Here is a 12,687-nt window from a genome sequence, read left to right on the forward strand (position 1 = left end):
TCAAGTGGTAGAGTGCTAGACTTGAGCACAAAGAGGCTCAAGGCACTCAGGCCTTGAGTTCAAGCCCCATAACTGACCAAAAAAAAGATTGAGCTGGGAAGGTGGTTCAGTGGTAGAGCACTTGCCTTGCATGCATGAGGCCCTGGGTTCGATTCCTCAGCACCACATAAGCAAAAAGAAAAAAGCCGGAAGTAGCGCTATGGCTCAAGTGGTAGAGTGCTAGCCTTGAGCTGAAGAGCTGAGGGACAGTGCCCAGAGTTCAGGCCCCACGACCAGACCCAAAAAATAAAAATTTAAAAAAATTTAAAAAAAAGAAATACTAGCATTTAAAAAACACAAGACTAAAGAAAAACCAGCCAGCACTGGTAGCTCACTTAGGAGGTGAGATGGGAGGGTTGTGGCTCAAAGTCACGCTGGGCAGAAAAGTTGTGAGACTCTTATTTCCAATTAACAACCAAACACCAGAAGTGGAGATATGGCTCAAGTCTTGGAGTGCCAGCCTTGAGTAGCAACCAAAAAACCAGAAGTGGAGATGAGGTTCAAGTCCTGGAGTGCCAGCCTTGAATAGCAAAGGACAGTACCCAGGCCGGAGTTCAAGGAATTAAAAAAAGAAGAAAAATAAATACATGTACAAAGATTCTGTTGTGAGGTCTGTACATGGATGTTCCATCATATAGTATACTCAAGACTTAATCTGCTAGTGTTCACATGGAGAACAATGGCTGAAATACTCAAGAGTATTTGTTTCAGTCTCTAGGTGGATCTGCTGCTAAATAGTCCTCTGAAGATTTTTACTGGCTTCACACTTCCATTTGATCCTCAAACTGCATACCCTTGCCAGCAGGAAGGAGTCCCTTGCAAGTGGTTCCAGTGTCCCTGGACTTGACCCAGATATACTCTAGCAGCCTCCTTGCTGTCAAGACAGAAACTGCCCCAGGCTCAGCTCCTGCCCCTGAGCCCTGGGGTTCACCATTGCTCCCTCCAGTGGGAGATAACGGTAAGTGAAAGACAAAACTGAAATTAAGCATGTTGATATATACCTGTCTTCACTTCTCCAATATTCTGATGAGCAAAGGCAGAAGAGAAAATTAAATCTTGAGTTTACACTGATATTTCCTAAACAGTTTTTTAGTCATTTACATTTCCTCTCATCCTGAAAAATCTTGCTTGCTTATGACTTTAACAAATATATGCCATCAACAAATTACCTGTTTCATACTATCATATGCAATCTCCCAATAGTAAGACTGTTATTTACAACAGTGAATGAATTATAAGATTTGTTATACCTTTTTTTTTTTTTGGTTGTTAGGATCTATACCTCTTAGGGACACTTAGTCAAAATACTAGGTTTCAAGTTATTTGAAATAATTCTTCTTACGCCCATGTCACAATCCTGATATTGTTAAATCCTTGTGTTTCCACTAGGATTTTTTTCTATTTAATTGTTGGGTTCTTAAGATTATATACAGTATGCATGGCAGTAAATTAAAAATTTTAGAGCAAGGTACTTAAGGGTTTAATCTCTGTCCCTGACTCCCTATAGTTCTGGTTTACCCTTCCATCATTTCTTTGTAATAATAAGACAAATCTGAACACACATACTTCAATTTTCCCTTTATTTCTTGCATAAAAGACAATACAATTTAATTCCTTTATTGCATTTCGATGTTTTCAAAGATTACACCTTACTCATTTTGACAAATGCCAAATAATCTATTCTGAGAGGACTACAGTTTATTTATGAGTATCTGAATGTTTTCCAGAGCTTTTGTTGTTAAGACACCCTTCTGCTGGGCGCCAGTGGCTCAGGCCTGTAATCCTAGCTACAGGAGGCTAAGATCTGAGGATCACAGTTCGAAGCCAGCCCAGGCAGGAAAGTCCCTGAGACCAGAAAACCGAAAGTAGCACTGTGGCTCAAGTGGTAGAGCACTTGCCTTGAGCTGAAGAACTCAGGGACAGCACCCAGGCCCAGAGTTCAAGCCCCATGACCAGAAAACAAAATGAAACAAAACAATAACAAAAACTGGAAGTGGGGCTGTGGCTCAAGTGGTAGAGCCTTGAGCACAGAGAGGCCCACGAACAGCACCCAGGCCCTTAGTTCAAGCCCCACAACTGATTTAAAAATAGTCCCTCCTTCATATTCTATTATTTATTTCTGCATCCCCAGAATGTGTGCTGCAACAGGAAAATTGCTAACAGTACTCATGAAAGCAATCTCTGTAGAGTGGCAAGGAAAAATACTAACTGGAATGGGCTCCAGAGAAAACAACAGGAATATGGTTTCAAATAGTAAATAAAGGCTGGAGATGTATCTCAATGGTAGAGTACTTGTGCAGCTTGCCCAAGGACCTGGATTTGATCTCTAGTATTGCAGAGAGAGAAGAGAGGAGGGGAGAGTGGGAGGGAGAAAAAGGGAGAGATAAGGAGAAGGGAGGGAGGCAAGGAGGGAGAAGGAAGAGGAGAAGAAAGGAGGGAGAAAAAGAGAAAATAAATATTCACAACTAGAAAGGAACTTTGCACTGAAGAAAATAAAGGAATAGGACAATAGCTACAGAGGAAATGGTCTGGTGTTCTGTTTTTCTATAGTGGTTTTGGAATTTTTAGGAGAAATTGAATGTTTGTGTGCCAATAGAATAACCCAGTAGTAAGGAAAACCTGTGCCATAGAGAAACGCAGATGTCAAGAGCAACATCTTGAGTTACCAACAAGGGCTGGACCTTGTGCAGAGTTGGGAGCTGGGATTGTAGAATAGCATGGACGGGGAAAGAGGTGCTGGGAAACCTTACCATTGAGTCCCACACCCTCATACTGCCTCACCTCTCACCATGAAGGAGTACAATTATAACAGTAACTAATTCACAGGAGCTGAACTGTGATGGCAACAGAAACACACACCAAGTGCACAAGCACATGATCACGTGACCATGGGGGGGAGGGGAGGTACTACTCTCTGGCTGGATGCCTGTGGCTTTGGGACTATGGGAGGAAGGAGTGAAAGCTGACTGTCTACAGCAGAGGGCACATGCTCCTGAAGACAAAGAAAATAGGATAGGGACACTGCCTAGTGCTGTGCTTAAAGCCAAGATGGCTCTCACTTCTCAAGGACTAAGAAGGAGACCCCAGTCTGCAGAATAACTTTCAAGTCCCAGTTCAAAACAACATTTATAATAATAAATGGTAAGCTAGTACTTTACTTTCTCAACATAGATAGAAATATATTTTGATATTAATAAATGACCAGGTCCACAACACAAGTGACTTAACTCTAGACATTCAGTGAAAGTATGAAGTGTTATCAACTACTTATCTGCTTTCTATATGGATAATCTCCATTTTCTTATTGAGCTATAAATAGTATTGGAATTAATCATATACTTTATCCAATGTATCACTTCCACATAAAATAAGAAATAAAACCAGGGCAAAAAATGTAGCATTTAGGACCACAGATCAAAATATGTGTAGGAGTTACTAATGTATACTATTAGTGTACATTAGTAATCACAATAAGTTATATAATTTAAGTATACTAAAAATTCAACTTCAAGAAATTTGCTCTCATAATTCATTAGTAGAGAGGCATAAAAATCAAACAGTAGCTGTCAGCAAGCCCAAGCTTTAAAACTTCAGCTAGACACACTTAGGAAGGCTATTCAGTCAAAAAACACAGGTTCTGAAATTTCATAGCAGCTACAAAGTGAGCAGACAGATTGTCTAATAGTGATTTTTGTCTGTTGGGTCCAAGACCAGGACCAAACTTGTTACCTGATGCTTTCGTCCATTGGCTGGTGCTCTATCAACTGAAACACATACCTCCAACCAATATAGTGATTTATATCAAAATAAAAATGTGGAACTGAAGATGCTGAGAATTCCTAGTTTTAAAACTGTGAGTCCCAGTTGGAAAACACTATTAAATATAAGAACCTGAACATTTCCTATGTCATTCCAACGGCAGCTGACAGCATTAACATTACCTGTAGCCCAGAAAGCCACTAACTCCTTATCCCCAAATCCTTCCTTAAGGCCTACACCATAGGAGGCAGCAGCTAAGCAAGTCCTCCACAGGCTCAGGACAGTGCCCAGAACTCCAGCAAAACACCAGACACCTGCAAGAAGGTGGGACCACACAGCTGCGTGCACCTCTGCAAGGGGTGAGTGTGGGAAGGGAAGAGTCAAGGACTCACACCTGTCCCTGTCTCTATCCCTACTGTTCCTTTGCTAAATGTTCCTTCTAATTCCAAAAGGCAGGTGGTTTCTTGATGTGAATTACTAATTTGTCTTTCTAGGAGCCAGACCTACACAGCCAACTGCTATGACATATGACTCCTTCAGATGTCTTATAATAGGCTACTACAAGCCAAGACATCCACAATAGGTCTCAGATGCCAAATCCTCAACTTTCTCCTGTCCTTCCTTAACCTCAAACAATGCCACTGGCTGCAGAAGTGAAAACCCAGAGCACAGTGCCCAGTTCTCTCACCTGCCTCCACGTCGAACTGGTAGCAAGTCCACAAGTGCCCCAGATCCAGCTGTCTTTCCATCTTCACTGCCTTTTTACTAAAGCGTATCTCAATTCTACAACAGCGTCTTAACTGGTTCTCTTGCTTCCAACTAAAGTTAGTAAAAGTACAAGTCAACCAGGTGCCAGTGGCTTACACCTGTAATCCTAACTACCTGGGAGGCTGAAATTAAGAGGTTCAAGGCCATTCTGGGCAGAAAAGTTTGAGATCCCCTTCTCAGCCAAGCGCAGGGTATGGTGGTATACACCTGCCATCCTAGCCATGTGGGAAGCTGAGATTGGGAGGGCACAGCTTCAATAGAGCCCTGGCAAAAGTCAGTGTGACTCCATCTCAATGAGGAAGCTGAGCATGGAGGTACACACCTGTCATCCCAGTTACCAGGGAAGGATTTAAAAAATAAATAAATAAGAGAGAGGAGGGTCACAGCCCAAACTTACTAGGACCATGCTAGGAAGTAAGCCACTATCTCTACTATAACAAGCACAAAAAAAGGCTATAACTGTAGGTCAATGGTAAAGCACCTGCCTAGCAAGCCTGAGGCCCCGAGTTCTAACTTTGATACCACAAAAAAAAAAGAAGAAAATTAAAACTCACAACTATCCACTACACTGGATTTAGTTCTAATTTCATAGCCAAAGCCTGGCTTTTATCTCTCTCCAACTTCTGATAGCACCCTTCCCTCCTCCCTCTCTAGCCAAATTGTCAAATTCTATTTCAGCTCAAAGATGGACTTGCAATTTTCTCTTCCAACTCCTGGGTACCCATAGTTCACTCTCACTTTTCAGAGTTTAGCTTTAAAATGACCTTCTCAGGCCAATCTTCCCCAACTTACAAACTTTGTACAATATTCCCTTTCACACACACTATTTCCTTCACAGACCAACCACAACTTAACTGTACTCACGTGTTTAGTCTCTGCCTGGGGCAAGAATGCCAAGAAGAAAAGAACAGCACCCCTCTCTTTGATTTCTAGGCTCCCAGAGCCCAGCATAAGGCCTGACACACACATACTAAAGTCAGTTTATTAAATCAACTAATATTTTTGAGCCCCAAATTGCTTTCATAGATATGAAAGCAATGCAATTCCTCTGAAATTCCCTTACAGTGTTATTTTACACATGATCATTAAGAATGGAAATAAAATATTTAGTCCATGAGTCACAACAACCCCTCTAAACCCTTTGCTGACATCAGATTCATCTGGTTCATTTCAGATTACTACGAAGAAGCAATCATCACGTGTTAGCATTTTAGCAACTATGCTACTTAACAGTCAATTTTAAGTAAGCTGTTTTCTCTTTCAATAGCAAGGAAGATCAATTTTCGGAAAAGTAGAACACAAAAGAAAAAAATGAAAATTGCATGATGCAGTAACATATCCAAACACCTGGGAAAATATACACACAGGTGTGACAGGACGGGAGAGCCTAGACTTCTGCACTGCTCCAAAGAACACCTCTGAGAAGACAGGCAGTTCCCCCAGAAAGTGAAGCACAAGCTGCCCTCTGACACACTGCACACCCCACCCAACATACGCCCCCCCCAGGTGCACACACCCATACAGTGTGTGCACCACATCCCACAAGGTGCCTGCCCCATATGGCATACACCCAACTCAGTGCACACTTCACATGGTTCCCACCCTACATGGCATACACCCCACATGGTGCACGCCCCACACATGGTGCATACCCCACGTGGCGCACACCCCCCATGGCATATGTCCCACACATTCCTAGGAAACCTGAAGTCAGAAAACAAATACCCACACTAAAGTTGTACATTAATGTTTACAACATCACTACTGACAATAGCCAAAAAGTAGAAACAAACAAGTGTCTGGTAATGGTACACGGATAAAGTATGGTATTTACATACAATCAAATATTACTCAACTGTAAAAAGAAATTAAGTGTTAATATACTGCAATACAGACAAATCTCGCAAGTGTTAGCTTAAGCAACAGACACCTGCACAAAGGCCATAGAACTATGCTTCCATTCACACACAATGCCCCAAGAGGCAATTCCAGAGACGAGGTAGTTGGTAGTTACCCAGGGTAAACAGAGAAGGAAGTGAGCACACTTCACTGGGGTCACAGTCTATTTGGGAGAGCGGTGAGACGACACTACACAACTGCACAACCATGAAACAACTGTGGAACTGCACAGCCATGAAATGACAACTAGACATGGCAACGACTACACAACCATGAAACAATGACAAATACTGTACAACTGCACAGCCATGAAATGATGACACTGCACCACCACAAAACACTAAAAGGATTGAGTTACATATAAAAAAAGGAAAATATTATAGTGTGTGAATTATAACTAATAATACTGTGGCTCCCAACTTAATATTCAAATGCCTTCAGAGAACCTGAAGTTTTAAAAAAGAAAAGGATTTTTTAAATTTTACTGTGACTGAAAACAGAAAACAAGTTTCTCATATGCCTGTTACATAGAAATAATGAGACTTGAACTTCTGTCACTAAAAAGTTATTACTTCTTCAATTCAAATATCAAATTAACCAGGCACTGGTGGCTCATAATCTTATCTACTCAGGAAACTGAGATCTGAGGACTGAGGTTCAAAGCCAGCCCAGAGGTATGGCTCAAATGGTAGAGCACCAGACAAACAAAAAAGTTAAAGAGAGCACCAGGCCCCAAGTTTGAGCCTCAGCAGTGGCATACACAAAAGTGTCAAACCAGTTGTTTAATATTATAACAAAGGTTAACAAGCAACTGAATTTTCAGCTAGTTATATTTTGGTATTATAGGCTATAGTATTGGGGAAAGTACAGATATTTTAACTTACAAAATAATAGTCTAATCTCTCCAACGTACTGTTTTGCTGGATTAAGCATACATTCCCTTATTAGTTAGGATAAGTCAGGCTAGCTGCTGTAATTGCCTGAATATTTCAGTAGATTAACACAGTAAGATATTATTTTTCTCCAAATGAAAATATTACATGGCACCTTTTAAATGTAAGCATCCAGAAGACTAAGAACTACCAAAAGAGGAAGCACTAATTTGTACTAATTGTTGAGCAAGAAGTTGTACAGCTTTAGATGCTAGGGTCAGATAAATAAAACTATTTCTACTGACCCAAGCACTGCTCTTCCTGGATGCCCACAACCATACCCTGTGAATCTGATCAAGTACGCTCCCTTCCTGCTCTGCCTGGACAGAGCCTGGCCATATATGGCAGAGCAGCGGCAGCTATAAGGTGAAGAACAAGCTGGAAACACCCATCAGCTACATGCAGAACTACTCCAGTAAGACAGCCACTTCACTAGCCAGCCCAGAGAAGAGTGCTGTGACTCACTCAACAGACAAGGAATATTAGACCTCCCGGCCTGATACTCAAAAATAAACACTAATCTGGAAAAAGTTGTGTCTTTCTAAAAAGTTTTATGCATGTACCTTATCTAGCCAGCAGAGCAACTCAAATATTAAAAGCATCTGCCTAACAAGTACAAGGGTCTGAGTTCAAACCCCAGTGGGGGGGGGAGGGAGTGTTCATGTGTTCATGTGTTTGTGTACACCATTTTCTAAGGTGGCTGAAACAATGTTTAGCCAGATAGCAAAAACTGAATACTATGTATCCCTTACACATTTTAAATAGTTACAAAAGTCTAGAAAGATAAGCTTATAAAACTAGTAATACTATATTTCAATTTTTATATAGTTAATATATAAAATATACTTTTTATATCAAGGACTAAAAAATTCTCTCAGAACTGTATCAGCTTAAAAACTCATGTTCCCACCATTACCAACTTAAACATAATCAAATATTACATACTAATTTTAAACTTTAGAATGCCTAACATGATAATGGCTGAGCAAAAGCAACCCTCAGTTAACCAGAACTTAACATGTCCTTTGAAAGCAGCCATTTTTGGGCTGGGAAGGTGGCTCAGTGGTAGAGTGCTTGCCTTGCATGAATGAGGCCCTGGGTTCGATTCCTCAGCACCACATAAGCAAAAAGAAAAAAGCCAGAAGTGGTGCTGTGGCTCAAGTGGTAGAGTGCTAGCCTTGAGCTGAAGAGCTGAGGGACAGCGCCCAGGCCCAGAGTTCAGGCCCCATGACCGGACCCAAAAAAAAAAAAAAGTAAGTAGCCGTTTTCCATGGTGTTGATAGTTGTGCACCTTCTGGTACACACCTCCTCTTAAAGTGATATGGCACTTGCTAGTGAACTCGGCGTAATTACTGAGATGTACTTTGAAAATGGCAGCCTTCTCCCTGCAGCAACAGCAGTATAAAGAATCTAGGAGCAACCTTCTCTGGCACTCCAAATACAATTCTCTACTTGGGGGTTTCCACTCCAAGGCCAGTCCCACAGGAGAGGTACTATGAACAATACAGAATGCCAATTCATAGGACCTAGTAGACTGAAATGACACACCAAAGCCACGTGCTCAGCAGTCTTGGGACATTAAGGTGTCAGCCAGCTCTTCTTTATGGTTTATCAGGATAAACAGAAATATACCAAGCTGGTGAGTAGGAGTAGGTTACACATTTGTCTATAGAGACCATCCAAGCATATATGTATAGACTTATTCTACTTACAGGAGCAGAACTGAGATTACAATTCCTTGCCTGCCTAGCTCCATTACTGTATAGGTAAAGATGTAACCATCATGTATAACATGAACAGCAAACATTCAGGACCTGCACTTTCAAGTCAGACCAACCTGGATTCAAAGTCAATTCTCCAACCCTGTAAAATCACCACTATTCAGTTTTCTTATCAGTAAGACAGAGCTGATAATAAACCCTGTAAGATATCCATAAGGAATACATGGAAAAAACACACCAGGTGCTGCTCAGTGGAGTACTTGGCCCACATGGCTACAACTTAGTAAATGGTAGTTTAACATCAAAGGAGTTAAATAAAAGCATACCAGACAATCAAATCTATCTAGTATTGCATAAATTGGAGGAAAAAAAAATTTAAACCCTATTTTTAAAAGGCTTATTATTACTGCGTTACTAAGTAACATAGTGCAACTTTAGCTCTGAAAGAAAATTAATAGCTGACTAGAAGAGGGAGGAAAAGGCCAGATGTGAAGGTCATACTTTTAGTCGCATCACGTGGGAGACTGAGGGAAGAGCCTGGGAATTGGAGACCATCCTGAGCAATATAGCAAGACCCTATGTAAAAAACAAAACACATAACACATTTACACACAGTCCCTGTTAAGTCATCACTGTGGGTGGTCACAGGAAACCTAAACTTCTGTTGTAATATTGCTTAGTTACAAAATGTTCTGAATTAGCCGGGAGCCGGTGGCTCACGCCTGTAATCCTAGCTCCTCAGGAGTCTGAGATCCGAGGATTACGGTTCAAAGCCAGCCCAGGCAGGAAAGTCCGTGAGACTCTTATCTCCAATAAACCACCAGGAAACCGGAAGTAGCGCTGTAGCTCAAGTGGTAGAGCGCTAGCCTTGAGCTGAAGAGCTGAGGGACAGTGTCCAGGCCCAGAGTTCAAGCCCCACGACTGACAAAAAAAAAAAATGTTCTGAATTACAAATAAGTTAACTTTTATGATTCTATTCCTATGCTGATGACTACTAGAACTATGGAGTATCACTGAACAGCTGCACCATTTCAAATTAATTGTGATGAAATTTCAGGTTATAAGTCCAGAATGTAAACCTATGGGATCTACTAGATATACAAGTTTTCAGTTAAATTCTACAATAAACACCTGTAACCCTGGCCCACTCTTGTTAAACTAGAAATGAAATTCCCTTGCAATTACATGCCAAACAGAGAAAACTAGCTACCGGGTGAAGATATGAATAGGATGCATGTTATTTTGTACAGCCTCCAAAGAGGCAGATGGGTGGGAAAGGAGAAGTTTTACAACTGATCTCCAACTCAAGCAGCTAACACACAGGAGCACTGACACTCCTCCACTAGTGCCTGGCCCTGCCAGGGACAGCTCCTGCCCCAACAGGGTCACCCAGGGCAGATAAGGCCAATGGACTTCACACTTAAAAACAAGAGTTTGAGAAAGTCATGCTCTTGTCCATCATATAGCTCACTTAGTGCTTTTTGGTTTAATAATATATCACAGAGATTTCATGTAAGTATATGCTTCAGTACATATGTAAATGACATCTGCTCAAGAATGTAATACAAATGGTATTTGGGCTAAATTATCAGTGGCACAATGGGAATCCATGATTTATATTTTCTTTTTGCTCTCTTTTGTTAGTGAGTATGAACTGTACAAAGGATTCCATAGTGATGTTTCTATATGTCTATATAATAAACTTTGATCAAATTTACCCTCCCACTCCCCAGTTGTAACTAGTTTCCAAAGGTGCTTTCTTCACTTCAAAAATGTGTATATCTAACTATATGAAACACAAAGCCTTTTGTACCAAAGAAATGCTTTAGCAATTGTTGTTTGCTGTGTATCTTAACATATCTCAAACATATGCGATGAATAACCAAGAGCTCCAACTAGTTTGTTCCAAGTACTTAAACACCCAGGGTCCCCGCCCCTCTCTAATAAAAATATTGATATCACAAGGTACTAATAAACATGGTTATGCCAACTGAGCTTCTTCTGCAAAAACCACCGTAATTCTTCAGTTGTTCTAGATGTTTTAAGATCCCAAATTTAATACGGCAGGACTGAAAGTTCTAACTCATAAATACCTTCAAAGATGTAATCTTTTTAGATACAGAACAGGCATGAACACACAGGTGCTTCCAAAGGGCCCATGCTTCAACTGTCCTGACACCAAAGATATTTCTGACCTGGAAATCTGTACCTCTTCCATATTTAAAGATAAGGTTTAGTCACTGGACACTCATTCTTCAAGAATGAGAACTTTATTACAATGGAGAATGTGAAGATTTCACCACTCCAGAACTTTTAAATTACCAGCCAGGTCCCTTCTAATGACACTCTGGGAACAAACTAGTAATCTGTGCATTTTACTTATCTTTCCAATAATCCAGATGTGGTGGTTTGGAATGGAAAACATAGCTGGAGTAATATGGATGACAAAGAACAAAAGATTCACCAAGTGATTGGGGGGGGGGGGTGGAAGGATGATCCAATATTTTTTTCTATGACATGTTCAAGAGAAAAGGGTGGTGCCAGGGAAGAACAGACAATTTCCAAATGATAATACTGCTCCTTGAAATACATAGCCATTGTGAAAGTGTAGTTTGTATGGGGGTACATACTTATTTCCAAGAAAAAAAATTTCTCTCCACAGTCAACAAATTCCTGAGGTTGGGTGTTGAATGTGACAATGGAATTTGGGTCTAGTACACAGTCAGAGCTTTAATGTGGGTTGTTGTGCTTCTTTATTTTTAAAAGCAACAAAAAGAATGCATCCATGCCTGGCCAACAGTGGTTCACACTTGTAGTCCTAGTTCTTCAGGAAGCTGAGATCTGAGGATTGAGGTTCAAAGCCTGCCAGAGCAGAAAACTATTATTGCCAATTAACCACCACAAAAAGCCAGAAGTGGGGCTGTGGCCCAAGTGGTAGAGCACTATTAGCCTTGAGCAAAAAGGCTTAGGGACAGTGCTCAGGCCGAGTTCAAGCCCAAGGACTGGTGTGCACACACACACACACACACACACACACACATACACACACAAAGATTGCATCTAGCGTTCTCGCATTAGGCTGATGACTCTATATTATATTGCCTGTCTCCATACGTGCAAATTCTGCACACTCCCACTAACGAACAGAACTTCCTGGGTCGAATATTGAGGACAGACTGTGCACACAGGGCCTCCCGCAAGCTCGGGAGCTGAGAGCACCGGCGGTAACGGGAGGCAGAGCTGGGCGGGCGGCAGCACTTGCGAGATTACTGGGGCACACGCCGGGGCCGCAGCACCCACAGGCTTACTGTGGCACCCGCCGGGGCCCGCAGCACTTACGGGCTTACTGGGGTACACGCTGGAGAGATGCGATTTTAGTTTCCCCACGGTCCAGTTGAGGAAGCAGCTGACGGTCTGGTCGCGGTACTTCTGGTTCGGGGCTTTGATGACGAGGGTCACCGGAATCTCCATCCCGCTGGGGTCCATGGCCCTCGGGTGGGCCGGCCGTGGGGAGGCCCGCGGCGACGCCTCGGGGAAGGGGCCGGGTGAGGCGCGGGGAGGGGGGCCGC

General features: G+C 41.9%; 1 protein-coding gene across 2 annotated transcripts in view; it reads right to left on the reverse strand.

Moving 5' to 3' along the window:
* Herpud2 (HERPUD family member 2) overlaps window positions 1–12,677 on the reverse strand; it is a 28,895-nt gene extending 16,218 nt beyond the window's left edge. For both annotated transcript variants that reach the window (XM_013035165.1, XM_013035164.1), the window contains exon 1: window positions 12,458–12,677. In XM_013035165.1, coding sequence (XP_012890619.1) covers window positions 12,458–12,604 — 147 coding nt within the window. In that variant the 5' untranslated portion in view covers window positions 12,605–12,677. The remainder of the gene's footprint in view (window positions 1–12,457) is intronic.
* Between the last annotated feature and the right edge of the window lie 10 nt (window positions 12,678–12,687).

Source organism: Dipodomys ordii, unplaced genomic scaffold (assembly GCF_000151885.1).
Source record: "Dipodomys ordii isolate 6190 unplaced genomic scaffold, Dord_2.0 Scaffold205, whole genome shotgun sequence".
NCBI lineage: Eukaryota > Metazoa > Chordata > Mammalia > Rodentia > Heteromyidae > Dipodomys > Dipodomys ordii.